Below are 26,662 nucleotides of genomic sequence, written 5' to 3'. Positions count from 1 at the left end.
GGTCTAGGTGATGTCTAAGGTCCTTTCCAGCTCTAAATTTGATGATCCTATGATACATTCATTATCTCCTTGAGCCTATTTCTTCTTCTCTTAAATGGGGATGATAATATTTGCCCTCACTAGATGCTAATCACATGGGCATATTTTTGTAACATATAGTTACGTCTCATTGTGCCTGATTTCTTGGAGATATTCCAAATTCTCTTATACAACGTATATTTGCCTCAGTCACTCCTACAACCAAGCTGTTCCCACACCTCTCTGGACAGAGAGGTTTGCCTTCCTTTGCCTTTATCCCCAATGTATTCCAGAACACCAGGGAAGAACACTCCTTTATTGCTTTCCAGAATCTCCCTCCCCTCTCCGCTGGCCAGATTAGGCTTTCCTTGGTTCTTTGCCATCCCTCTCTGTCCTTCTGCTAAGGACACATGACCTCAGCCTGTGGAAAGAGCTTTCTGTATTTCTCTGAATTGTCTCTCTGTGTCTCTCTGTCTCTGTCTCTGTCTCTGTCTCTCTCTATCATTCAAAATGAGAAGCCTATGCCTGGCTGCCCCACACCAGTCTTCAAAGGCCCCTGAATCAGAGGATGGATGCTTCTCCTCCTGATTTGGTTATTTCTATTTGTGGCACCACTATTCTTGTCTTCCACATTCGCAACCTTGGAGTTGCCCTCGAATCCTCCTATTCCTCACCTCTCACGTCCAATCAGTTGCCTAATATGATAGAATCCCCCCTCTGCATTAATCTTGCACATATCCTTTCCTCTCCACCCCTACCCTTGTACAGGCATCTGTTACCGCCTACCTAGATTATTTCAATATCCTCCTAATGGCTACTCCTCCATACTGCTTCACTCTCTCCATCGTGCTGCCGGAATAATCTTTCTTACAAATAGAGACAGTCATATCTCTTCTCTATTTAAACATCTTCAATGATTCCCTATTGCCTTCATGGCAAAATTCAAAATCCTTTGCCTGGCAGTTAAGCCTCTACACAATCTGAGGCTACCCTCGCTTTTCAGCTTTATTCTGTATTACTCCCCTTCACTAACTCTTTGCTTCAACCAAACTGGTTTATCCTTTGCCTCCCAAACACACCCCCTGCTTTCATACTTCTGTGTCTTTGCTATCATTATTCTCTGTGCCTGGAATATTCTCCTCCTGTTTGCCTGTTGAATCCTGCCCATCTTTCAAAACTTCAGCTCAAATGCTATCTTCTCAATGAAGCTTTCACTTCCTTTTCTCCTGATTGATAATGATTTTCTCCCCTCAGACCTCATGTAGCACTCCCATCTTTGCTGTTCTTATGGTATGACATTGTACATCATATTGATCAGCTTTTGTGTCTTGTATCCCTATTAGGCCATAAACTCCTGAGAGTGAAACTGTAGGTTTCGACAATACCAGGGACAGTGCTCTGTACTGTTGAATGAAGGAATGTTGAATGAAAGTATCACAGGATTTAGAACTGAAGGGGGACTTTAGAGATGATATAATCTAACTCCATTTTACAGATGAGAAAACTGAAGCCAGGAGAATGAAATAATTTTCCCCATACGAGTCATATAGGCACTAAGTTCTGACTCTGAAGCCAGTCCCCTTGTCCTACGTCGTAATGGCAGAATAAATAATTTTGTCTTCTCTTTCTCATTGTGAGGGCTTGTAATCTTCCTTTTTGACTCATGCCTTATATATGGTTCTTCTAACTAGGACCAGGCCACCTTTCTAGCCCCTGGGGCACTGACACCGGGAACCTTGGCCTTAGAGTGACTAGGACTGGCTGAAGTCCTACTGCCCCACACAAAGCTCTTCTTGGAGCTTTGAAATAAGGAGTTCCAGGTTGAGTATTTGTAGACCCATTCCTGGGAGCTGATAGCCTTTCTCTCGTATGAACCAAGCTCAGCCCTGGAGAAATGAAAGCCAATTTTACTGAGACATGCTTAGAAATGGAGAGCACTTGCTCCTTCTGAAGAGTTTATTTGGGAGCTTTTCAAAAATTTCTAAGTATGAGCAACAATAATACCTGGACTCTTTCAACATGCAAAAGGCACAAGGAAGGGAGATGTGATGAGGAGGAGTGTGCAGGGCTATGTGAGACACATGTTGAAATATCTCCAAGCGTGATGTGGGCGGTGTCTCTAGAAAAGTGATATGGAAATGTCTCCAAAGGAACATATGAAACACATGATATAGGTGCTGTATCTCCAGAACGATGTTACCCAGGCAGAAGGAAAGGAATGAACTTTGTAGGAGAGAATGCCTCAGCAGGGTCAGAAGGTGGTGTTTGAGGTGGGAGAAGAGCAGATATCCTTTGGCAAAGACTAGAGATGACCATTCAGCCCTCTAGACAAGGGGTGGAAGAAGAGAGACAGGGAGGGATTGGGCAAAGAACAATATGGTTGTTCCACCTACTTCCAGGCACTGAGGACAGAACCAACCTTCTCAGAAAAGAATAGTAAATATAGAGCTAAAAAGGACCTTGGAGACCATTATGGCATTGAGTGAAAGCCACACTGAAGGTGATGGGGAAACTATACTCAAAGGAATGGAGACAATGGATATCCTCATGAAGCATCCCCGAGATAGAATTACAACAGCCTTAGCAAAGATGAGAGGATATTATCATGGTGGTGATCTCAAATGCTGTGGAAGCCATGTCCGGAGGAAAGCTACCTTTAAAGGCCTCCCCTGTGGCCCATCTGCATTGTTTTGGAGTATCATCAGATACCAGAGAAATAAATCTATCAATTCTGAGGAAATGACAGGTTGTGGTCTCAGAGCATCTGGATCCACCTGGCATTCTGGCTAGGAACAGTCCAGTTCTTAATTGTTTTACCGTTTGAAAATATTTCTCAGGGGGTAAAGGAAGGAAAGGAATAGACCTGACCTATCTCTTTGCTACCAGTACCTCCCTGATTCAAGATCCCAGTGGGTAGAGATGCCCAGAACTCACACTTTAGGTGGACCAGCCCCTATAGTTCAGGCTCAAATACTTAAATCAAAATCCAAGGCATTCCTTTTTGCTTTGTTTGGGTTATTTTTCTCTTTTCTCCAGGTTTAATAGCTTCCTTGAGTTGCCGGTTACTTCTGCTTCTAGACAACGGAATGTTTTCACATTGACAATATAATCAGGTTGGGGTGAGGGTGGGGTAGGGAGGACTACTTCAAGTTTTCATGAGACAATTGAAGAGAGCTCATTGTGAATCACACAGCACAGAGACACCAACAACCAAACACCAAGCACAGCCCAGCTCTAGATGTATTTTTTCTTGAGGTACCAGTAAGCAAAGTATCCCATCCCTCCCAGGGAGCCCATAAGGAAGGATGCTCCAAAGAAGGATGGTGGTTTCCGCTTAACCAGTCGGAATGCATTAGGGATGACAGCAGAAAGTAGTGTGGTATGTATGTCCCCGAGGACTTTCCGGAAGGCAAAGCGTCTCTGGACCCTCTCAAAGAATGACTGCAGGTTGGGCCGGCTACCATCTTCCCAGTATTTTTTTGACAGTCCCAAGAATTTGAGGCGGTGTAAGGTGGCCCCGAGGAGGACGTCAGCCAGTGTGAAGACGCAGCCACAAAGCCACAGCTCACATTTCTGCCCTGTGGAGTAGAGGGAGCAAGATGGGTAAAAAAAAAAAAAAAAACAATTCATAATTTCCTGGTCACCATGATAGCCTCTTTTAGTGGTGATATGATTCTTCCATGGTCTCAGTCTCTAAATTTGAATGCTTCCTTTGATTCCTAGAACATTCTTACTTATGACACTCCTTGCTCAGAACCCTTCAGTGACTTGCCTTTTTCTAGTCCAAACCCTTTAGTGTGGCATTCAAGGTACCTGACAACCTGCACAAATATTAACATCTATTACATAGACCTCCATCATGCCAGCCAAGCCAGTCTTCTCTTTGCTCCTTAAATATGGTATGTTCATTCTCTCCTCTGAGGCTTTGCTTTAACTACGATCCCATTCTACTTGTCTAATCCTTACCTGTTATCCAAGGCCCAATTCATTTTATAATTCTTCCAGAAAACTTTCCCTAACTGCTTCACCCCCTTGTCATCACTCTGTCCTTTGAACCTGGAAGGCCTGGAAGTATGATGTGGTGGAGAGAGCAGTGGAGCCAGGACCTCAGGGTTTGAATCTCAGCTCCTATGCTGCCTACCTCTGTGACTTGGAAAATCATGTCACTTCTTTTGTGACCTCAATTTCTCATCTACAAAATAAGACAGTTGGACTATATGACCAGTTCTAAATCCAATGGCCCTATTGCTATCTAGACCACTTGTTTGGCAGTAATAATCATAGTAATGATAATAATAGCTAATATGTATGTAAACCCTACTATGGGCAGCTAGGTGGCACAGTGGACAGAGCACCTGCCTGAAATCAGGAGGACCTAAGCTCAAATATGGCCTCAGATACTAGCTGTGTAAATCTGGGCAAGTCACTTACCCTCTGTTTGCCTCAGTTTCCTCATCTGTAAAATGGGGGTGATAATAATAGTACCTGCCTCCCAGCATCGTTGTGAGGATCAGGTGAGATGATATTTGTAAAGTGCTTAGCACGGTGCCTAGCATATAGTAGGTGCTATGTAAATGCTAGCTATTATTGTTGTTGTGATGATAATGATGATGAGGACCATGATGATGATGATGGCTGACCAAGTGCTGGGATGCAAGCTGTAGGAATCAGACTTAAATGGGGACATTGGAGCCAACATGGTCTGAGGGCACCAGGCATTGAGCAGAAGCCAAACTAAGCCATCCTGGGGAGCTTCTCTGGACTGGATCTTCCCTTGTCCCTCATGGACACTTCTCGTGGAGAGACACATAAACTTGACAGCCTATCTCTGCATCTTGTCTTAGAACCATGTCATTTCTTCTTGTCACTGCAAGTTTCTGAAAATTCAATTAAGAGAACTTGACTTTGGCTTCCATAGAAGAGAAAGATTGTTCCAAAAGGAGTCCTTGGGATATCCCAGGAATGTTATTCCAGTGACTTTGCCAGGACCTCCATTGAGGAAAAAGCCTTGGTCATAGAATGTGAAAGTGTAGTGGAAACATCTCTGGACTTGGAGGCAGAGGATCTAGGTTCAAATTCTGTCTCTGCAGCTAACTACCTGTAGCTGTGTGATCGTGGGTAAGTCACTTATCTCTTTAGGCTTCTTTCTCTTCCTCTTTGAAATGAGGGAGGTGAACTACTAGATAGTGGTCTCTAAAGTGCGGAATAGGGAATGACCCCAAGGGATGTGATCAGATAATCAGAGGACAGTTCTAACCTCCCCTGTTTCTGTCAAGGGCAACACCATCCTCCTAATCACCCAAATTCAAAATCTCAGCATTATCCTTGACTCCTCACTTTCCCCCACCTTGCATTTTCCATCAGTTGTCAAACCTTGTCATTTCTATCTCCACAACATCTCTTCCATTTGTCCCCAACCTGGATTCAGGCTATTATCACCTCTCAGACAATTACAATAATTTTAAAATAAGTGATTACACATATATCAGGTGTGAGTGCTCAATCCTTTATCTGTCTATCTATCTATCTATCTATCTATCTATCTATCTATCTATTATTTATGCTGATGGGGCATATGATCAGAAACATTTTGGAGACTACTGAACTAAATTATCTCTAAGGACTTTCTAGTGCCAACATTCTAACGAGTTTCCTTGGGCTAGCTGTTCATCCATGCATTTATTCAATAAATATTTTCAAGCATCTACTGCTTGCAGGGCACCACATTGTACATTGGGCAGAAAACAATTTAGATAAGACAAAATCCCTTAAAGTCTTGTCGGGTATAGCTATAACATACAATAGTGCATAAATACATTGCAAACTTTGTGAGGTCTGAGGGAGGTCATTATGGGAGTGTGTATTTGATTGGAGAAGGAAATGTGGGCAGTTATTTTGCACTTGAAAAAAATGAAGGAGAGCTTTGCAGTCCCAGTGAACAGTGTGAGCAAAAGCACAGGGGGCCTGTGGTGTGTGCAGAAGACAAAGTAGACCAATTTGGTCAGGATAGAATGAATGGAAGACATTTATGAGATAAGACTGCAAAAGCTGCATAGTTCCAGATTGTTTGGGAGCTTGAACAACAGGTAGAGGCCTTTGAACATCACTTAGGAGACAATAGGGAACCACTAAAAATTATTGAGTAGAGGAATGACATAACCAGGTATAAGACAGACTCGAGAAAAGAGACATTGGAGGTAGGAGCACCTGTTAGAAGGCAGTCAGAGTAGTCCAGTAGTATACTATAGGAGTATAGTAGTCCAGGAAGGCAGTAATCTGGGTGGATTCTAGGGTGTTGACAGGGAGAATTGAGAGGAGGAGATGGGTGCAAAAAATGCTGAAGAGGTAGAATCTATAGGCCTTGGTAAATGGACAGAGGTAAAGGATAGGAAAGATAACCCCAAGGTTTTAGTCATGGCCAATAAGTGAATAGTGGTGTCACGGAATGAGGTAGTGAAGTTAGAAGGAGAAGCAGGGTTAGGGCAAACAACAAATCTTGATGTATGAAGCATTGGTGGCACATCCAGGTGGACATGTGCTGTAAGCAGCTTGGAGATGTGGATCTGGAGTTCAGAATAAGTCAAAGACTACAGATAGATATTTGGAAATCATATGCAAAGGTGGGAGTTGAAGCCATTTTAAGGAATTAGATCATAAGAGAAAGAATGCAGAGAGAAGAAAAGAGGACAAAGGACAGAGACTTAGGTAATACCTAAATCAAGGGGTTCAAAAGAGGATAAAGAACCTATGAATAGGACAGAAAAGGAACGGATAAAGCCAGAAAGAGAATCAAGACAGTGTTTGGTCCTGCTAGAGACATGCCCCAAGGAGATGGAAGACAGAAAGAGGTCTCATGTTCACCAAAATATCCACAGCAACACCTTTGTGCTAGTGCAAGAACTGGAAGCAAAAGTATATTCCCATTGATCATGAAGTGGCTAAAAAACAGGGAGGTACATGAATGAATGAATGAATAGAAAAGCAATCATTAAGTGCTCACCATGTGCAAGGCACTGCGCTAACTTCAGGGGTTACAAATAGAAAAGCAAGGTAATACTTGTTCTCAAGAATCATAGGATCATAGATGTAGAGTCAGAAGGTCATCTAGTCCAGCCCCTTCATTTTATAGATGAGGAAACTGAGGTGCGAGTTCACACAGGTGGTAAACATCAGAGCTAGGATTTGAACTCAAGCCTCTTTGGTGTCTGGCTGCCACTGTAGTAGGCTGCCTTTGAAACATTCGCAGTCTAACAGGAGAGACAACACATATATGAGATTTCAGGTGATTATTATTATAATCATAACTGGGCCATACAAAATAACAGATATGAAAAAGTCAGGGAAGCATAGGAAAGCATGTATGAACTGATAGAGTGGAGTAAGCAGAACCAGAAAAAGAAATATACAATGACTACAAGAATGTAAATGGAAAGAAAAAAACCTGAAATAGAATGCTGGGTAGTGATAATGACCAAGCTTGGCCCCGGAATAGAGTTAAGAAAATATGCCTTTCTCCCTTCTTTTAAGAGGTAAGGGACTATGGATCTGTAATATTCCATGTATTCCCAGACTTAGTTGACATATTGGTTAGTTTTCTTAAACTCTGGTTTTGTTTTTTTTTATGATTAAAAATGAATGGTACACAGAGAATAATGGATGGGGACATGGTGGGCATGAACAGGCTGCAACATAAAACCAATGGGGAATTTTAAAGAACAGGAGCCAAAGGTGTGAAGGAAATGTATAACAGTAAGAGAAGATAGGCTGACCATGTGTTAAGGGCAAGGAATGAAAAGTGGCATTCCAGAGTGCATCATTGGAGGCCTTGTGGTGTCCTCAGGAATTGAGGAAGGCCTTCAGCATATTAGTAGACTCCTGGTGGTGAACTTACAGGAAGGCGTGTTCAAGAGTTGCATAGGATAGGAAGGCATGGATGGGTTATGATCTAGGTCAGGGCTGTCCAAAATACGGCCCGTGGGCTGCATGCAGCCTGCAGTGCGATTTTATGCGGCCTGCCTCTGGGTTTTAATTTTCATGAGCAAAAAAAAAAAAATAATAATTTGCATGGAACACATATTAGATTTTTTAATTCCATCACTAATAAATAATCTCATTGATGTTAATTTTCTTTAGTGTTTTTAAGCAGTATTACAGACAGAACATATTGCGTGGAATTTTCAATTGCTCTGTGGGATGCATTCCATCTGTACAATGCAGACTAGTCAGTATGCACCTACCTTTATACTGTTGTGTTGTTGCTTTGTTGTTTTGTGTTTGCTTTCGCACTTTGTGCCTTCGCCTGTTGTATTGATGACACGCATTTCCTCACTTTCTGTTAGTGTACTGTATTTTCTATTCTAGGTTTGGCCCTCAAATAATTATTTTATTTTAATGCGGCCCAAAGATAACCAAAGGTTGGACAGCCCTGATCTAGGTCGTTGGCAGGAATACCCCAATTGATGACAAAAGATTTATTTAAATATTTTGAGCAAGATATTTGTAACAAAAATAAGGATTACAGAGTAGGGGAATGGAGAAAATTGGAAATTAAGGTGATGTGAAGAAAAAAAGTAGCAATTAAAATGAGAAAAAAGTAGAAAAGAAAAAAATATAGTACTGGTTCTCTGGGAGAATCTAGTATTCTAGATTCTAGGGTATTCGCTCCCTGTGTCAAAAGATACAGAAAAGTCAAAAAGGATGGTGGCTGAAAACAGGTCATTGAAAATGATAAGTGTCACCTGGGATCTTTAGTAGAGTAAGTTTCACTAGAGTAGAAACCAGATAACATCAATTTGAGGACAAATGATGTAGCAGGAAGAATACTGGACTTAGAAATTGGAAACTCACTCTCACATTTATTTTGTGACCATGGGTAGGTCAATTCCCCTTCCTGACCATCCTAATCTGTAATCTGTAAAATGGGGATAATAGTATTTATACAATCTGCCTCATAGTATTGGTGGTGCCACAGAATCTTGAGTTGTTCTCAACAGGCACAGATATCTTTTCCCAAAAAGTTTAGCAGTAAAGGGAAGGAGAGGGATGGGATGGTAGAAAGACGTGCCAGCAGGGTCAAGGGAAGGATTTTTAAAAATTTTCAGGACTGGGGAGATCCGAACATGTTGGTTGACAAGTGGGAAGGAGACAGTAGAGAAGAAGAGACTGAAGATGCATGAGAAAAATAAGACTGTTGTAGCAAGGTCTAGGAAGTGATAGGAGAGAATGTGCCCAGGGAGAGGGATCGGCGGCCTCAGTGAGAACTATGGTTACCTCCTCTTCTTTGATGACAGAGAAAGCAGCAAGGGTGGATGATGAACCTGAGGTTTTGAGTAAAGGAAGGTTGAGAGAGCTTACGTCAGATGGCCTCAGTGACATTCCGGGTTATCTGTTGTAGGGGTAGAGTGGAAGAAGAATTTGAAAGAGAAGAGAAGACACAGTTTAGAATGGATGCTGTGAGAGTAAGGTAAAGAGTCAATGAGGGGAGAATAGAATTGTGGGGCAGAAAGTGTGCAGCTGAAATTATGCAACATGAATTTGGAGTGAGGGACATCAGCTTGGTTTTGTGATTTTCTCTACTAATATTCTGCAGCACTGAAGCAGGGGCAGAGAGATTGTATTGTGAGGGTTACCCAGGAATGAGGATTTACAGCCAATGCCCTCCAGCTACTATAGAGAAAACTCTCCCTTGTTTTTAAAAAGTTCTGACCTCTTATACCCCTGGTCCAGGATCTCACTGCCCTGTTAATTAAGACAATTTTTCCTTACATATCATGGAAATCCCTTCTCCTTATGCTAAGAACCCATTTTCAGAATGTCAATGACCATAGACAACAGCTGTTCTTCATCTTCCCTGTGAGAAGCCTTCATTCTCCTGAACAATGAACCTTGGCTGACAGGCAGCACGGGGCAGGTGCCCATGCCTAATTTGCCTAATTAATCGTCTCCAAAAGAGCTACTGAAGAGAATGAAGGAAGAGAAAGATGAGGAAGGATCCAAGAGGACCCTCAACATCAGTACTTGCCCAGTCTCTCCCAGAAAGACAACTAGATGTCCGTCTTTGGTTCTTGATCACTGTACTGTTACAGTCACATGTTATATGGCTGAGAAGAATCTGCATCATCCTTCCCCATGCCCTCTTGGAGATGTGTGCTCCATTACTATTGGATTAGAAGATTAGAATCCTATACTGTAGCCTCTGCTTGTTGTGCACCTTGGCTTTCTTGTCCTTATCAAACCCCAGTTCTTCTCCCCTCTTCATTACCCTCACCAAGCCCTAATTCTTCTCTTCTCTTGCCCACTTTACATCCACCTTACACCTGTAAAATGAAACAGAACAGGCAATTAATGTGATAGGAGAAATCATTAAGGGGAGGTCTAAGAATCATAGGATCACAGATCTAAAGCCAGAAGGGACCTCATAGGTCATCTAGTCCAGCCCTCTTATTTTACAGATGAAGAAACTGAGGGCCTGAAAGATAAGTCAATCAACAAACATTTATTAAGTGCCTACTGTGTGCTAGGCACTGTGTTAAGTGCTAAAGAAACAAAAAGAGGCAAAAGATAACCCCTGCCTTCAAGGAGCTCACAATCTAATGGGGGAGGCAACAAACAAATATATACAAACAAGCCATATACAGGATAAAAAGGAAATAATTAAGAGAGGGAAGGCATTAGAATTAAGAGAGGTTGGGGAAGGCTTCTTGTAGAAGATGGAATTTTAGTTGGGACTTACGGGAATCCAGGGAAGCCAGTAGGTGGAGAAGAGGAGGGACAACATTTTAGGCATGGGGGACAGCCAGAGTAAACACCCAGAGCCAAGAGATGGAATGTCTTGTTCATGGAACAGCCATGAGGCCAGTATTATAGGATCAAAGAGTGTGTGTTGGGGAGTAAAATGTAAGAAGAGTGGAATGCTATGAGGGGGCTAGGTTATGAAGGGCTTTGAATGTCAAACAAAAGATTTTGTATTTGATCCTGGAGGTGATAGGAAGCTACTGAAGTTTGTTGAATGGGTGTGTAACATGATTGGACCAACATTTTAGCAAAATCACTTTAGCGCTTTAATGGAGGATGGATTGGATTGGGAAGAGACTTGAGGTAGACACACCCATTAGCAGGGTATTGCAGTAATCCAGGCTTGAAGTGATGAGGGCCTGTACCAAGGTGTTAGCAATATTACAAGGGAGAAACACATTTAAGAGAAGTTACAAATGTGAATTTGACAGGCTGTGGCAACAGACTGGATACAGGGGGGGGTGGTGAGAAACAGTGAGAAGCTGAGGATAAAACATAGGTTTCCAGCTTGGGGGACTAGTAGGATGGTGTTGCCCTCAACAGAAATAGAGAAGGGTAGGGGAAACGGTTTACTGGAAAAGATAATGAATTTGGTTTTTGGACACTTTGAGTTTAAAATGCCTACTGGACATCCAGTTCGAGATGAAGTAACTTGCTCATGGTCACACAAGTAGTGATGGAGATAAAATTTGAACCCAAGTCAAGAGTTAGTGCTCTTTCCTTTATATTTAATCTGTGAAAGGTTCAGAGAGGAGATGAGAACCAAGTCTGAGCTTGAAGAGTAGGTACACTTTGGAAAGGAGGGAAGAAAATATCTTAGATTAAGAACCATCATAATCCCAGGCATGGAGGTGGCAATAAGCCTGGTATGTGAAGAACAATGAAAATGTAGGCTTGCATGAAGGGAAGGACTTATTCAGAGTGGGGCCAGATTTAAGAGGACTGCAAATGGCAGCTCTGACATTCTATGTTCTAATATTCCTTCTAGGTGTGACATTTTATGTTCTCTATTCTAAGAGCTCTTCGACCTCTAATGTTCTTTATTCTAGGTTCTAGTGTGTCTTCCAGGCTTGACATTCTTTGTTATAAGAGACCTTCCAATTCTAATATCTTTGGAGGTCTAAAATACCATCTTCTATGTTCTAAGTTCTTTTTCAGCCAAGTAGAAGAATTCAGACTTGGGGTAGGAAATGGGTGAGTCTTTATAGGGTGTTGATCAGGGGGATGGAAGATGAAACTATTGTCTTAGAAAGATGCTTTGGAAGACTATGAAGGATAGATGGATGGATAGATGGAGAGAGAGTGGCAGGAGGCCAAGGCTTTCTGTGCTTTGAGAAAGGACTTAGTGGAAAGGACTTAATGTATTTTGAAGAAGAACACATGCAGAGAGACCTGAGCTGAGGGGAGCTCTAAGCCTGTTTTCTATAGTGTTTAAGAAATTAGTGCTGTTTCTTTTCTATTTCTCCACCCTAACCCCATTTCCACATACTCTGCACCTACCCTCATATTCCAGCTTCCTCTTCTCCAGCTCAGCTTCAATTTGATCCAGTACCATGGCCAGTTCCCCCAGGATTTTCTTCAGGTAGTTGACGTTGTCATGTTCCAGGATCTTGGCCTGAGGAGAACCAGAGCTAAGTTGAGAGAGGTGAACCAGGGAGGCCCCAAGGGGGTGAGCTTCTCCCTTCCCTAAATGTTCCCAATGCCCACTCCACTTGTTCTCAATTGGATTTGACAGGGTGAGGACAATAGGAGCTAAGAAAATAGTATATAATAGTGGAAAGAGACTTGGACTGAAAGTCAGAAAAGCTGAGCTTCAGGTTCAGTACTGTTTCTTATTAGCTATATAACCTTGGGTAAATCTCTTCCCCACTTTGGCCTCAGTTTTTCATCTGAAAATGAGAGAGTTGGATTAGATAATCTTTAAATTGATAACCAAGTGGATAGAGCACTGGGAGTAGAGTCAGGAAGACATGATGAGTTCATTCAAATCCAACCTCAAACACGTTCTGGTTGTATGACCCCGGGCAAGTTCCTTAATTTCTCCCTGCCTCAGTTTCCTTATCTGTAAAATGGAGATAATAGCATCTACCTCCCAGGGATATTGTGAGGATTAAATGAAGTATTATAAAGTATCTTGAAAACACTATATAAATGCTATTATTCCTACTTTGTTATCCTAAGTCCTATAATCTAAGGTCCTACTCAGTTAATAATAATACTTCTAATAATAGCAGCTAACATTTATGTAGTACTTACTGTGTGCCAGACACTGTGCTAAGTGCTTTACAATTATAATCTCATTTGATCCTCACAATATCCCTGGGAGATAGGTGATATTATTTTCTTCAATTTACATATAAGGAAACAGAGACAAACAGACGTAAAGGGACATACCCAGGGTCACACAGTCAGTAAGTGTCTGAAGCTAAATTTGAACTCAGACTCTTAGTCCAGCACTCTACCTACCATGTCACCAGTTCTAATATTCTGTGTCCTGAGGTTCCTTCCAACTCTACTGTCCTGTGTTCTAGATTTCTTCCAGTGCTGACATCTTATGTTTGATGTTCTTGGGTCCCTTCTAGCTCTAACACTCTCTAGTTCTCTGCTGCTTTGGAATATCTGTCCTATCCAGTATTGATTTATTGGGTAATTAGTATGCACCCAGTACAGCACTAGTCATTAGGTGCTGGGTCAGAATAGAAGGAGGAGACAAAACCTATGAAAACTGGATAGTCTAGTTGGGAAGATAAGATAAACATGCATGAAATAATTAGAGAACATATGTATTTTTTCTTCTCAAACTGATGCCAAGGATTATAAAATTTATTTCTTCTATTTTCTCTTCAGAACATTACTCAGGTTTAGGCACATTCTCAGCATTAATAAGAAATTGTTAGGTAATGCATGAATTGGTGAGTGAGTGAATGAATGGACAGGTAGCAGGAGACTAAAGTGAGGAATGAGCCAAAATCTCCTTAGAGGCAAGCTCTGTCTGATTCTTCTCAAAGTGGACCTTGGGAGGTGCCATGATGATAATGTTCTGCCCATAGGATCATGGACTTAGAACTAGGAAGAATCTTAGGAGCCACAAATTCCCCCATTTTACAGATAAAGCAACTGAGATCTAATGAGGCTAAGCCATTTGCCTAGATTCACACAACTAGTTAGTGTCTGAGGTGAGATTTGAACCCAGGTCTCTCTAATTCCAAGTCAAGTCACCACTTCATCACATTGTGGTCCATACTTCAGTACCTCAAACATCCATGATTTTGTAATTGCTCCCTCCACAGACACAGATGGTAACCTGACCATGCTATAGGAGACAGTTTCATGAGATGCTGTGGCCAAAAACATTCACCCGGTGGCCAGCCTTCTGCTCATGAGCCTCTCTGTACTATTTAGTCCTTGGGTGATAGACACAAAGTCTATCACCTGCCCATATGTAAAGCTTTTCCACATTGGGAGGACCTGCCAGTGTTTTCACATCTCTGCCATAGCCTTCAAGAACTCAAGATCACCTCCACACCATGGTGAGGCTTCTAACAACAACAACTAGAATTTTAAGGCTTTCAAAGCACTTTATAAATGTTATCTTTTTATCCTCACAGTAGTCTTGGAAGGTAGGTGCTGTTATCTCCATTTTACAAATGAGACAGGCGAAGGTAAAGTGACCTACCCAGGGTCACACAGCTAATCATCTGAAGCTGGATTTGAACTCAGGTCTCCCTGACTCCAGGTCCAAAACTCTGCCATACCATCTGGCTGCCTCTAATAAATCCTGATGAAGATCTTAAGGAAGGTTTACTGCCCATACTTCTCCAGAGCCTCTTCCATGCTTTGATGATGAGGGATCAGACACACAATCAAGTGGCTCATTATCTTCAGAATCATAGACTTCTAGAATGTTATGACTAGAAGGGATCTTAGAACATAGAATATTAGAACTGGAAGGAAGCTCAGAGATCACTTTGTAGAATTCCCCAATTTTACTAAGGAGAAAAGAGACCCAGAGAACAGAAGTCACTTATCTAAGGTCACACAACTTTTTACTCCCAGAACCGATATGTCTACTAACCACCCTGCCTCCCCCCTTCCCAACAACATAGGCATCAGTTTCATTTGAAGGGCTTTGGATTCATTTGAGTCACTGCTAATTTTCCAGAAGTTTAGGAGAATCATCACAGAATCTTCCTGTCCCAGATGTTTCTTTTCCCCTGAGGACATGGCAGAATTATCTGTGAGTGTGTGTGTGTGTGTGTGTGTGTGTGTGTGTGTGTGTGTGTGTGTGTGCTTATGTGTGTGCAGGCATGGGTACTGGAGGGGAGCAAGGCTTCAAGCAACTCACCATGAGTTTCTTCTGTTTGGAAAGATAGGGCTCTGACAACTGAGGCTCTTCTTCATGGTCCAGTTTCATTAGGTCAGTGCTGGCATTCGCCAAGTGCCCTAAGAAAAGAAGGAAAGGCAGATCATGTCCCCTCACTCTTTCCAGCACCCCCATAGAGATAATACTAATGACTTATGTTTGGGATATCATGTTAAGGCTTAAAAAAGAGATCATGCTACATTATCCCTGTGAAGCACCTAGCACAGGTGTTATTGTTCCCATTTTACAGAAGAGGAAATGGAGGCACACAGAGAGAAAGGGATGTAACTGAAAGACCTGGGGATATTTAGCCTGGAGAAGACTCAGGAGAAATATGACTACATATTCCAGTATTTGAAGGTCTGGCAGGGAAGAGGGAAGAGGATTGTTCTTTGTCCTAAAGGGCAGACATAGAGGGAAGTCAAAAGAAGCAGGTCTGGGACTCCATGTGAGGAAAAGCTGAGAGCTCCGGAAGCGTAATGGGCTGCCTTAGGTAGCAATGGCTTTCCCACCCTGGAGGACTCCAAGCAGAGACTGAGTGATTGCGTGTTGTTGAGGATGTCATGGAAGGGATTCTTGCCCAGAGATGACCTCTGAAGTTCCTTCCAGCTCAGATATTCGGTGGTGCTATGGCTTGTCCAAGCTCACACAGCTATTTAATCTAGATGAGCAGGAAATAGGTTCCATGGCAGAGTCCCAGACCTACTCTCTGGATGCTTTCTTTCTTTCTTCCTTCCTTCCTTCATTCCTTTCTTTCTTTCTCTCCTTCTTTCCTTCCTTCCTTCCTTCCTTTCTTTCTTCTTTCTTCCTTCCTTTCTTTCTTTCTTTCTTTCTTTTTTCTTTCTTCTTTCCTTCTTTCCTCCTTCCCATCTTCCTTCCTTCCTTCTCTTCCTTCTTTCTTTCTTTCTTTCTTTCTTTCTTTCTTTCTTTCTTTCTCCTTTCTTCCTTCCTTCCTTCCTTCCTTCCTTCCTTTCTTTCTTTCTTTCTTTCTTTCTTTCTTTCTTTCTTCTTTCTTTCTTTCTTTCTTTCTTTTTTCTTTCTTTCTTTCCTTCTTTCCTCCGTTCTTCCTTCCTTCCTTCCCTTCTTTCTTTCTTTCTTTCTTTCTTTCTTTTTTCATTAGGCCCTCACTGGGGATATAGTAATAATAGCTGATACTTATATAGCATTTGCTATGTGCCAGGCACAGTACTAAGTGCATTATAATTATTATCTCATTTGATTCTCACAACAAACCTGGGAGGTAGGTGCTTTTATTGTCTCCAATTTACATGTGAGGAAACTGAGGCAAACAGAGGTGAAGTAATTTGCCCAGAGTCACACAGCCAGTAAGTATCTAAGGCCAAATTTGAACTCAGGTTTTCCTGACTCCAGACTTGGGGCTCTATCCACTGTGCCACTTAGCTGCCTATTATGTCTATACAGAAGACACCTGCCTGTCTCCCTGGTTCTCCTATATTGCCTGACTTGGAGTCAGGAAACCCAGCTTTGCATCCTGGAACCCAGCTGTGTGACTCTGGCAAGTCACCGGACCACTCTGATCCTCAGTTTCCTTGGTGTTCTCTATGATGTGAGTACTTTCTTCACTGGTAGAGATTGCAGCCAGTGTAAAGTACTATATGAATATGAGTCATAATAGATAACAGGAGTAATAACCATTATAGAAATAAAGAACAAAATCCCTTCACATCCCAGAGACCATTGGAGATTCCATAGAATTTAATGCTAGAACTTTACTAATTAAGAGAAAAAAATAACAGAAAGCAGACTTGGGCTCAATCCTGCTCCCCACCCTTGCCTCCATACATAGACATGCAACTAATTTCTTTCTACTCCTCCTTCCAATCCATGGAAGAACCCAATGAGATATATGGCTCCCACTTCTCAGTCACTGGAGACCTCAGATCATTAGAAGGGAAGGAAGAGATCTAAGAGATCAATTAGTCCAACTCCCTTACTTTACTGATGAGGAAATGGAGACCTAGGGTGGGGAAGGAATTCCTCAGGGTTACACAGGTAGGAAGTACCAGGGCTCGCATTTGAACCCAGGGCCTCTGACTCAAGTCCAGGACTCTTTCGACTGTACTCTGGGTCTCAAAACGTCTTCTCAAAGAAGATGAGAGGCAGACATCAGATGATGTGATTATGTCAAATCTATCTCTTAAGCATCATTTCTTTATACCTCATCCCTACTTAGCTTGCAGTGGTTTCCTTTATTCCGCCTCTCTGCTGGTATTACCCCTCATTCTCTTCCCCCATGTTAGCCAAAGGAAGTCTTTCTCTCTGCCTCGCTCTGTCTTTCCTCACACCCCTCCTTCTCTCTCCATCCCTTCCTTACTCAGCCTCTGTCTCCTTCTTCATCTGACAGGACCAGAGTAGGCAGAGTAGGCAGAGCAGGAAGAGAGACTGGCTAACCAGATTAAGAAGGAAGAGCAGGAAGAAGCAGGAGCCAGCATCGTGAAGGGAGAGCAATTCTGGGGAAGATAGATCAAAGGGTATACATACATACATACATATATGTGTGTGTGTGTGTGTGTGTGTGTAGTGTGTAGTGTGTGAAGAGGCAGAAGGTACTTTAGAGATCATCTAGTTCAATTCTTTCACTTCCCAGTTTACATATGGGGAAACTGAGGCCCGGCAGGGTTAGTGACTTGCTGAGGGTATACCAGTAGTGAGTAGTCTGGCTGGTATTTAAGCCCAGGTCTTCCAGGTCTAGTTCTCCAAGTCCCAGAGTATTACCATGTGTTCCCAGTCCAGGGTGGGGTGGGAAGGAGTGGTGAACACAAACACTTAGCATCTGAAGAGCACAAATTTAAGCCAGAGGAATTTCAAGGTATATTTGCTCTCTACAGTTGGTCCTGGTTAAAAGCAGCAACAGTTTTGGTAGGGGAGAGGTGTATTTGCAGGCAGCACTAACAGGAAGGGAAGATTTAGGAAGGAGGGACTTTCTGTGGGAATCCTTCCAATTAGCACACTAGACAACTAAAGGCCACTCGTTTGCTCCCAAGATCAAAACCCTACTGCTAAGCAGTTAAGAGGGAGCCGGTAGTACTTGGTGTATTAGGATCCCAATGTCTGGGATGTTCCTTGGGGGAGGGGGCTGTTCCACTTGTGTGGGTCTTGCTTCGGGGGAATGTCAGGGTTCTGCTGCCTTCTTAGCTTGGCCTCACCCTACCAAGCCTGCTGCAGGCTCTAGGGAGCACCTCCCCAGCTCCTGCTCCCTGGCTATATTAAGCTTCGTCAATGTTTCATGAATGTTTGAAGGTCAAGAGCAACATCTCTTTAGTCATTCACTTGGGGCAGACACTGGCCCCCACTCAGGGCTACTCAGCATAAGTCTGTCGGGGAGGGAAAAGAGGAAAATCACGGGGGAGGAAGGTTCCCTTTGGACCTGTCTGGTGATTGATTGGTGGTATCAAACTCCATCAGGCACTTGGCACTGTGGGTCCCAAGGTGACTGATCAGCTTCCATGGCCAAGGTGACTTGCCTTCCTCAGCACCTGTCCTGATGCTGGGGGTGGGGAGGTGGGGGTGGTGATATGTCTACTCTTGACTTCACATGTTCTGCTTGGCTCTCTACAATTGGCCCTGGTAAAAGCAGCAGCAGCTTTGGTGGGGGAGAGGGGGTGGGGAGGGAAATGGGAATGCAACTGATAACTGGGGACAACACAGAGGATCTAGTATTGGTTTAGGGAGGACAGAGATCCTGGAATTGGAGAAAACCAGACAGAGGACAGAGAGATTTTTTAAAGTACAATAGAGAAAGGGAAGGAAGAAGAAAGGGTCAGGGATAGAGAGAGGGAGAAGAAACTGAAGGGTTGGAAAAATGAAAGACGAGTAAAAAGAGATGGAGAGAAATGTGTCAGCAGAGAAGAGGAGGGGAATCAGAGAAAGAGAGAGGTGGGTAGGAAGGCAGAAGAAACAATCAGATGGAAAGATTTGGTGCTCAAACCCCTGGCTCCTCCTGCTGGGCTAGGCTTGCCTGGGCTGGCCACTTACTTCGAATCTCAGCTGTGGCATACTTAGGGATCATGGAGTCAGTGGTGAGCTCAGGGTGAAGGATGCAGCCGTGGGTGTAGGCGTCCATGGGCAGAGAATCTAGCAGCTCACGGTACTGCAGTACCCGGGCGTGAAGCAGGCTGCCAGCCTCAGGTATCAACTGAGCCACATGTTCTGGGATGGGGAAAGAGAAAAGAGGCCGGGCTGGGTATGCTCCACAAAGACCGGGATTTCAGAAGCCTTCCCCAATCCCCAATCCTGTTCCAGGGCAGTGAGGCAATACAGACCCAGCGTGCATGTCTTAGGTTCATGGTCTCAGTCCTGGGTCTGGCTTTTTTTCCCCTTATGCAGAACACACTCCCTCTGAAACACAATCACTTGGGAGAAAGCTGTACTCTTCAGGACTCTCTGATGGTACTGGCATCCCTCAGCACCAGAGTGGGAAAGGCTTCTAGACCAACCCCCTCATTTTATAAGGGAGGAGACTGAGGCCCAGAGCAGGGAGGTGGGCTGTTCATGGCCCTGACACAGTCAATAAGTAGCAGATATGGGCTTTAAATTCTAGGCTAAAGAATCTCCCATCACACAGACACCCTTGCTTGCTTATGAGCCCCTTACCCTGGTGCCTTTGAGGAGTCCTTGATACAGAGATGACCAAAGGAGCTTCCCTATGAGAAGCTCTTAGACGTAAAGTCATAGCATTTAGAGCTAGAAAGGTCAGAAAGCTAGGAAGCAATACTCTCCTTCAGGGGTTCTTGACTTTTTTGTGCAATAGGCCTCTTGGGCAGTCTGGTAAAGCCTATGTACTCCTCAAAATAATGTTTTTAAATATATAAAATAAAATACATAGGATTAAAAAAGAACATTGAAATACAGTCATTAAAATATGTATATTTTAAAATAAAGTTCACTGACCCCAGGTTAAGAATTCTAGTCCAACCCTTGCATTTTGCCCAATGTAGAAACTGAAACCCAGAGGGGATAAATAACTTTTTTCATAGGTATATAGCTAATAAGTGACAGACACCTTGGTGTTACCCAGGTTCCTATACTTGTCCCTCACCTTCAGGACTTTTCCCAGGTAACCATACCTCCAGTGAAAGTTCGTTCCACGTAGTCAATGATCTGGTCATAATCACTGATGATGTTGTCTCGGTGAATGATGACGGGCACTTCTTCGCCCAGGTTCAGGCGCATGAACCATGGTTCCTTGGGTTCACTCAGAGGCAGGCTGACATCCCGCTCATCACAGGGTAACCCCTTCTCTGCAATCACCAGCCGAACCTGGGTGGGGGTTGGGGTGGAGGGGCTCAGAGGGGACAGGGGCACGGGAAGAGCCCGGACACACACAGGGGGAAACTCTGTTCAGGGGAGATGGGGGGCATGTGGGGAGGGAGATAACACACATAGGGTATAATACTGGTTTGGGGGATGCGAGCCGGGAGTAACCTGGCAGGGACCTAGACACTCTGCTCATCCTCCTGAGGGTGGGCCCAAGCAGCTACAAGGAGGGGTTCTTCAACCATGTTCTTCTGTCTCAGAGCTACAGAACATTAGAGCCAGAAGGAACCTTAGAGATCATCTGAGTCAACTCTCCCATTTGACAGAGGAGGAAACAGAGTCCCGAAGAGGCTCAGCCCAAGGCTGAATGTTCATTAAGCAGAGCCTGAACTCCTCCTATTTCATACCAAGAGGAGGAGGCTTGTTCCCTCTGCAAGCCTGGATGGAAATGTCTGCCAGCGGCAGCACTGTGGGGCAGTGTGAACTCTGCGTGGGTGGGGATCTGCTTTTTTCTAGGTAAACTGTTTCTCTGTGCCTCCACGTGCACTGAGGCACCTGCATATGCCGTGGTGCATAATCTAAAGCACGACATAGACATGAGCAGTGTGTGATGTGTGAGCTCATGTGCATCTAGGACTTTGTATATGTCTGTGTACACAGGAGCCCAGAGGGTATAAGGTAGCCTTGCTCAGCCTCCTCGGTTTTTCCCGGTGAGGGCTGGGAGAGTTGGGAGACAAGCTTTAAGTTCTTCCTGAGTTCTGTCCTGGAATGAGATCCAGTCCTTTCCAACTTGACCCAGTCTCCTCTTCCTCTGTGGTAGTCCCAGTGCCACTGGACGGGAAAGCAGCACTTGGCCCTTTAGAGGACCACGGCATTAGCTTTCCATTGCAAGGGAGGAGGAAACCCAAGCAATGCCACACCACCATAATTAGTACAGATGGAAACATCCTAAACTGGGAGTCAGGAGTCCTGGATTCCATTACTGGATCTCCCACTGATCTGTGTGACCCTGGACTATCCCTTCATTTTTCCTGGGCTTCAACTTCCCCATCTGTGAAATGGGATGGTTGGACCAGAGCTCTGACATTAAATCATTCTATGCCAATGACTTAGTCCCTCTCAGGGCCATGGTTTCCTCATCACAAAATGAGGGAGTCAGGCTAGATAGTCTCTAAGCCGCCTTTTTAACTCTGAAATCCTTTGCTTGTCACCTGCATTAGACTTTTGGAAGTGAGGAAGGTTGGGGTGGGGAGGAAAAGCAGCTACTGATATTTTATTTAGGGAGAGTGAGTTAGGGTAAATGTTGTTATGGGTGTGAGGTTGCAGAAGTTACCAAGAAGAATTTCTTTTTCTGAGTTGAGCTATGGACCAAGGAGCTAGGAAGTCTAGCTAGGGGTGGAGAAGGGCCATCAGATTCATCTGCTTAGCTTTGCCATCTTTGTTGTGTGGGGGCAGGGCCAGCCTTAAATAGAAGTCAGAGGGGCTCCTGGCAGGGATCCCTATCCCTGGATACCACCCCTACCAAAGTGGAAAGTGCCCTGGACTCTGAGTTAGAAGACTTAGGTTATAGGACCAGCTCTGCCACTTACTACCTGCATCACCTTGGGTGAGTCACTTATCTTTGGGGGCTTCAATTTCCCCAAGTGTAAAAGGAGAGAATTGAACAAGATTATGGCTAAAGTCCCTTCAAGCTCTAAATTCCTCCATAACCTGGCTCCTTCCTACCTTTCCAGTCTTCTTACTCCATACACCCCCAACCCCAACCCACATTCTCTGCTATCCAGTAACACTGGCCCACTTGTGTTCTTTGTACTAGATGCTCCAGGCATTTTCTCTTGAATCCATCTCTCAACTCCAGACATTCTCATTTACTATCTCTCTTTTGCCTAGAACACTCTCCTTCCTCATCTTTTCCTCTTAACTTCCTTGGCCTCTTTCAAGTTGCAGCTTTTTTTCTTTCCTTTCTTTGCTTTCCTTCTTCAGATTATCTCCAATTTACTTGTGTACATCTTCCTCCCCTTTAGACCATGAGCTCCTTGAGCTCAAGGTCTGTACTTTGCTTTTTGTGTATTCTCAGCACCTTGAATGGTGCTTGTGCATAATTGGCACTTAGTAATTATTTATTTACAGACTACTCTGAGTTCTAAAACCCCCTGGCTATAATTCAACTCAACAGGCATTTATTAAGCACATACTGTATGTAAGACACTGGCAATAAAAACAACCCCATCCCTCACATTCTATATTTTGTATTCTGAGATCTTTTCCAGTTAAAACATTCTATGATTTCTTGACTATCATTCTAGATAGTCTCCACTATTAGTGACTCATTCCTTTGGCTTAAGCATCACTCTCTCCAGGATCCTCTGGCAAGCTGCAGATCCTTCCTACCCTTACCCCAGGGAGAGAATATTCATTCCCTGACTCTTTAGAGTGGCTGAGTGTCTCATTCTCTTTTTGTGAAGGAAAGGGCACCTGAAAGCACTGTGTTGGAGATCCAAAATGATAATATATCACATTTCTGTAAAAGGGATTAGTATATACCTTAGTGTAGCATTCCTATGAACCTTAAAGACTGCCCAGCCTTCCATTGAAAGTGAAAAAAAAACTTGTGAATAGTTAAAAAGACTTCAAACCATTATTAACCTGTGCCCTAATGGGATTAGAATGATCAAATTTTAGAGCTTGAAGGGTCTTTAAAGAACATTTAGTAAACCCCCCTTATTTTACAAATTAGGAAGTTGAGGCCCAGAGAGACCCACTGATTTGTTCAAGGTCACACAGCTACTAAGAGACAGAGCCAGGATTTAAACTTGGGCCTTCTGACTCCAAATCAAGTCCTCTTTCTGTAACATACCACAGCTGCCTCCTCAAGTTTATGATGCTTTTAGATAGTGACAGTTAGTTCTGAAATGAGACAGTCCAAGCATTGAAAAGACAAGGGGAAAGGAAACTCCAGGGTAGGAGCTCTAATCACTAAAAGTTTATTTACAGCTGAGGGTAAGGGCTAAGGCCAACACAAGGGCTGGTCATCCAGGAGTTTGATTAAGGTTGGAAAGTATCTGTAGGCTTAAGGAAAACAAGGGGCTCCTAAGGTGACTGGGGACCATAGGGACTGACACCTGTCAGAGTTCACTGTTCCCCGTGTTCAAAGTCAGAGTTAAGAGGTCTTGGCTCCTCTCTCTGCTAAGCCTCTCCAGTGGCCCTGACCAAGGTGCTGAACACAGGGATTTTTTCACTCTTCCCTCCCACTTCCCTTCCTAGCACTCCCCAGGGCCTGACTCCAAGTCAGCAACTAATTGTGTTGATGTTGTTCGGGTTGTTTCAGTCATGTCCGACTGTCCGTGACCCCATTTGGGGCTTTATTGGCAAAGATACTGGAGTGGGGATGATCTCAAGTCCCATCTTCACTCCCTAGAACCACACTGTTATAGCCTCTCCCCAACCCACCCCCAGCTCTTGGAGGAACATCTACCTAAAAGGACATTGAGAAGAAGTAAGATATTATGGAAAGAGCAGCAGACTAGAGTCAAGAAACCTGGGTTCTAGTTCTGGCTCAACCACTAACATGCTGTATGACCTTGGACAAGTTAATTCCCTTCCTCAGTACCCTGATCTATAAAATTGAGAGGGTGTGTGTGGGGGTGGGGGTGGGGGGAGAGAATTGGGATCTCTAAGATTCTTACTAACTATGCAATTCTATACTCTCTCCTCTTCCCTCATTGTTCCTACCTCCAGGAGTGAAGGAGCATGATATTCCTCTTTCCTGTGTCTCTCTAGCCATTCCCAGGGACTATAAACTCCATAGTTCTGGCCCTGGATTTCACTCAGGAAGTTGGTGTCACTGAAGCTCATTTGCAGGGAAACCCCAAAGGGTTAATGAATCATTCAGGGTGTCCTGTACCTTTAAATGTGCCTGCCCTAGCTCTGAAAGGGCCCAGCAGGCCCCAAGGAGCTGTGACAGGCTGAGGAGGGTAGGGAAAATGAGGGGAGGGGGTTAACTCTTTCCTTCCCAGTATGAAAACAGGCTGGGAGGGAACAGGAGGAGTGTAGGGCAGTGTAGAGGTACTGGCTATAGTTCCAGATGCTGGGAGGTTCTGGTCACAAGACAGCTCCTCTGTGGTATCCCTGAGCAACCCCTATTCTGTAGCCAGGGAGCATCAAAGGACTAAGAATTGGAAAGGATTTTAGAATCCAACTCCTTTACTTTAAAACTGAAAAACTGAGGCTCAGGGGTAGTGATTGACTTGCCTAAGGTCACAGAGAGTAAGTAGGAAAGCTGAGATTCTAACCTAGACTCTCTGACCCCGAATCTCATTCTTAAAAATCAAACAAAACCAAAAACTATTTCATGCTACTTTCAGAACCCAGGCAACTTTGAATCCATTGGTATGAGAGGTGAGTAGGTACAGGGAGGGCTGAGCCTGTGCCAGTAGGGAGGACAAGCATTCTAGTTAGGAGAAAGGAGGCTGACTTACCCTAACAGCACCGCCTCCCCCAAGACTGAGGGAGTGAGACCTTGGTTCAAAAATTCTAGCTGTGTTACCGATTCATTTCATGACCCTGGGGAAGTCATTGTCCTAGGTCTTAGTTTCCTCATTTGTAAAGTGAGGGGGTTGAACTAAATGGTTTCTGAGAGCCCCTGTTTCTTAGAATCTGTGGAATCAGGGTGCTTCAAAGCCACAGATACTTACTCCACTTACCCCCACCCCACCCCACCCCACATGCCCAGCTCTGTGGGAAAAGGCTGGAGCTAGCTCTGTTGGGCTGGGCTGGGTTGGGCTGCCGTGTCTGGGACAAAGGATGATAGGGTCTGATATATTGAGTCTGGAAAAATGGTAGTTCTTCCAGTTGAGCCCCTCAGAACCTCTTCCTTCCTCTTTTCCTTTTGACAGCAGCTTTTTTTGCGGTTTTCTTTGTCTACACTTGTCTGCTTGGCTCCAACCCCTCCCCTCCCCCCACCTCCTTTCTTAGCTTCTCCTTGGGAACCAGAATAGCCAGGCTGAAGGGATGAGCAGGTCTCAGACACCGGGAGTCGGATGGGTGGGTGGGCGGGTGAGTGGGTTGGGGACAGCTGCCTCCTCCACCCAGAACACTCAACTGCAACTATAATCTGCCAAGAAAGCCAGGCTAGCTGCAGGTTAGGGCTGGAGCACCCCGAGGAAATCCATGGTGTTGACTGTTCCTTGGGGATGAGGAGAGGGAAGCCTCACCTACTCCAACACTCCTCCCCCCACCAAGCTCAGGTCCCATACCATCCCAGGGCCCCTGAACCAGGAGGCTAAAATGCCCAGGCTTCTGGGTTCCCCACTCCCACTGCCCTCCAGAGCCTGCCTCCTGCATGTACCTTCTGGGAGCTGAAGGACTGAGTCCAGTGGTAGAGAACCAGGCTCTCCTTGGCCCACTGGGAGGGGTCAGCTGCCTCCTGGCCCTCCGAGGCCTCCGGAGCCTTCCCTGCATCACTCTCCAGTGCCGAAATGGGCCACCAGCTACACTTGGTGGGAGTCAGGTTGTTCGGCGTCGCCATGACAGGCTGAGCTCGGAAGGAAAAGGGGAAGGAGGCTTCCTAGTGGTGGCAGTATCGGCAGCAGCAGCACTCACGAAGCATCACATGGCCTCTCCAAAGCCTCTGTTGTCACTGGGGCTCCAGGCTGGAATCTCATTACTCACAGGGGGGCTCCAGAGGGACCAGCAGGGAGCCTTCACCTGCCCCACCCTGGAGGGGGAAGGTTGTGGCTGTTGGGTCACTGCAGAATTCACCACCTTGCTCCAGCCCAAGCCCAGAGCTGGCCCTGCCAGTTCTGCAAGACACCTGAGAATCCCCAGGGTGCCTGGGAATTTGACTTATGATGGAGAGATCATTCCGCCCGCTGGGGAAGGGGACCTTCACCTCTTCTGTCTAGGACATCGCTGGAGAGACATAGCAGCCCTGGGCTTGAAGACCTGATTTAAGTCCTGGCTCTACCAATTACTTGCTATGTGACCTTGAGCAACTTAATTAATATTTCTGGGCCTCAGCTTTCTCATCTGAAAAAGGGGACCCTTCCAGTATTAATATTCCATGTTCTAAGAGTCCTTCCACTTCTGATAGTCTGTGTCCTATGATTCCTTTTAGTTTTTACACTCTATGATTCTGGGAGAGGGCCAGTCTGATGTACAGGTGGCATAAGGGATTACCTGCTGGTTGGATTTGTGTATCAACTGGAAAGT

General features: G+C 44.4%; 1 protein-coding gene across 2 annotated transcripts; it reads right to left on the bottom strand.

The window, feature by feature from the left end:
- Window positions 1-3,239: 3,239 nt before the first annotated feature.
- GDAP1L1 (ganglioside induced differentiation associated protein 1 like 1) lies at window positions 3,240-26,032 on the bottom strand. 2 transcript variants are annotated; one of them, XM_036750896.1, is made up of 7 exons: window positions 25,800-25,912; window position 25,015; window positions 20,263-20,530; window positions 19,172-19,345; window positions 15,158-15,255; window positions 12,313-12,427; window positions 3,240-3,596 (listed from the first exon to the last, which is right to left on the bottom strand). In XM_036750896.1, the coding sequence occupies exons 1-7, from the start codon at window positions 25,910-25,912 to the stop codon at window positions 3,253-3,255; spliced, it is 1,113 nt and encodes a 370-aa protein (XP_036606791.1). In that variant the 3' UTR covers window positions 3,240-3,252. The 2 variants fall into 2 exon arrangements, with proteins under 2 accessions (XP_036606791.1, XP_036606790.1); XM_036750895.1 differs by lacking the exon at window position 25,015 and having other exon boundaries at window positions 20,263-20,455; window positions 25,800-26,032.
- Window positions 26,033-26,662: the final 630 nt, after the last annotated feature.

The sequence above is a fragment of the Trichosurus vulpecula genome, chromosome 3 (genome assembly GCF_011100635.1).
Source record: "Trichosurus vulpecula isolate mTriVul1 chromosome 3, mTriVul1.pri, whole genome shotgun sequence".
In the NCBI taxonomy this organism is placed as follows: Eukaryota; Metazoa; Chordata; class Mammalia; order Diprotodontia; family Phalangeridae; genus Trichosurus; species Trichosurus vulpecula.
The sequence above is the reverse complement of the archived record's forward strand: the minus strand, read 5'-3'. Positions and strand labels throughout refer to the sequence as shown.

Coding starts and splice junctions, on each gene's coding strand:
- GDAP1L1 (XM_036750896.1), bottom strand. CDS start 25,912: ATGCAGGGAAGGCTCCGGAGGCCTCGGAGGGCCAGGAGGCAGCTGACC. Junction 15,256..19,171: donor TGCCACAGCTGAGATTCGAA/GTAAGTGGCCAG, acceptor TTCTTTTCTTAG/GGCACTTGGCGAATGCCAGC. Junction 12,428..15,157: donor CCAAACAGAAGAAACTCATG/GTGAGTTGCTTG, acceptor GGTTCTCCTCAG/GCCAAGATCCTGGAACATGA.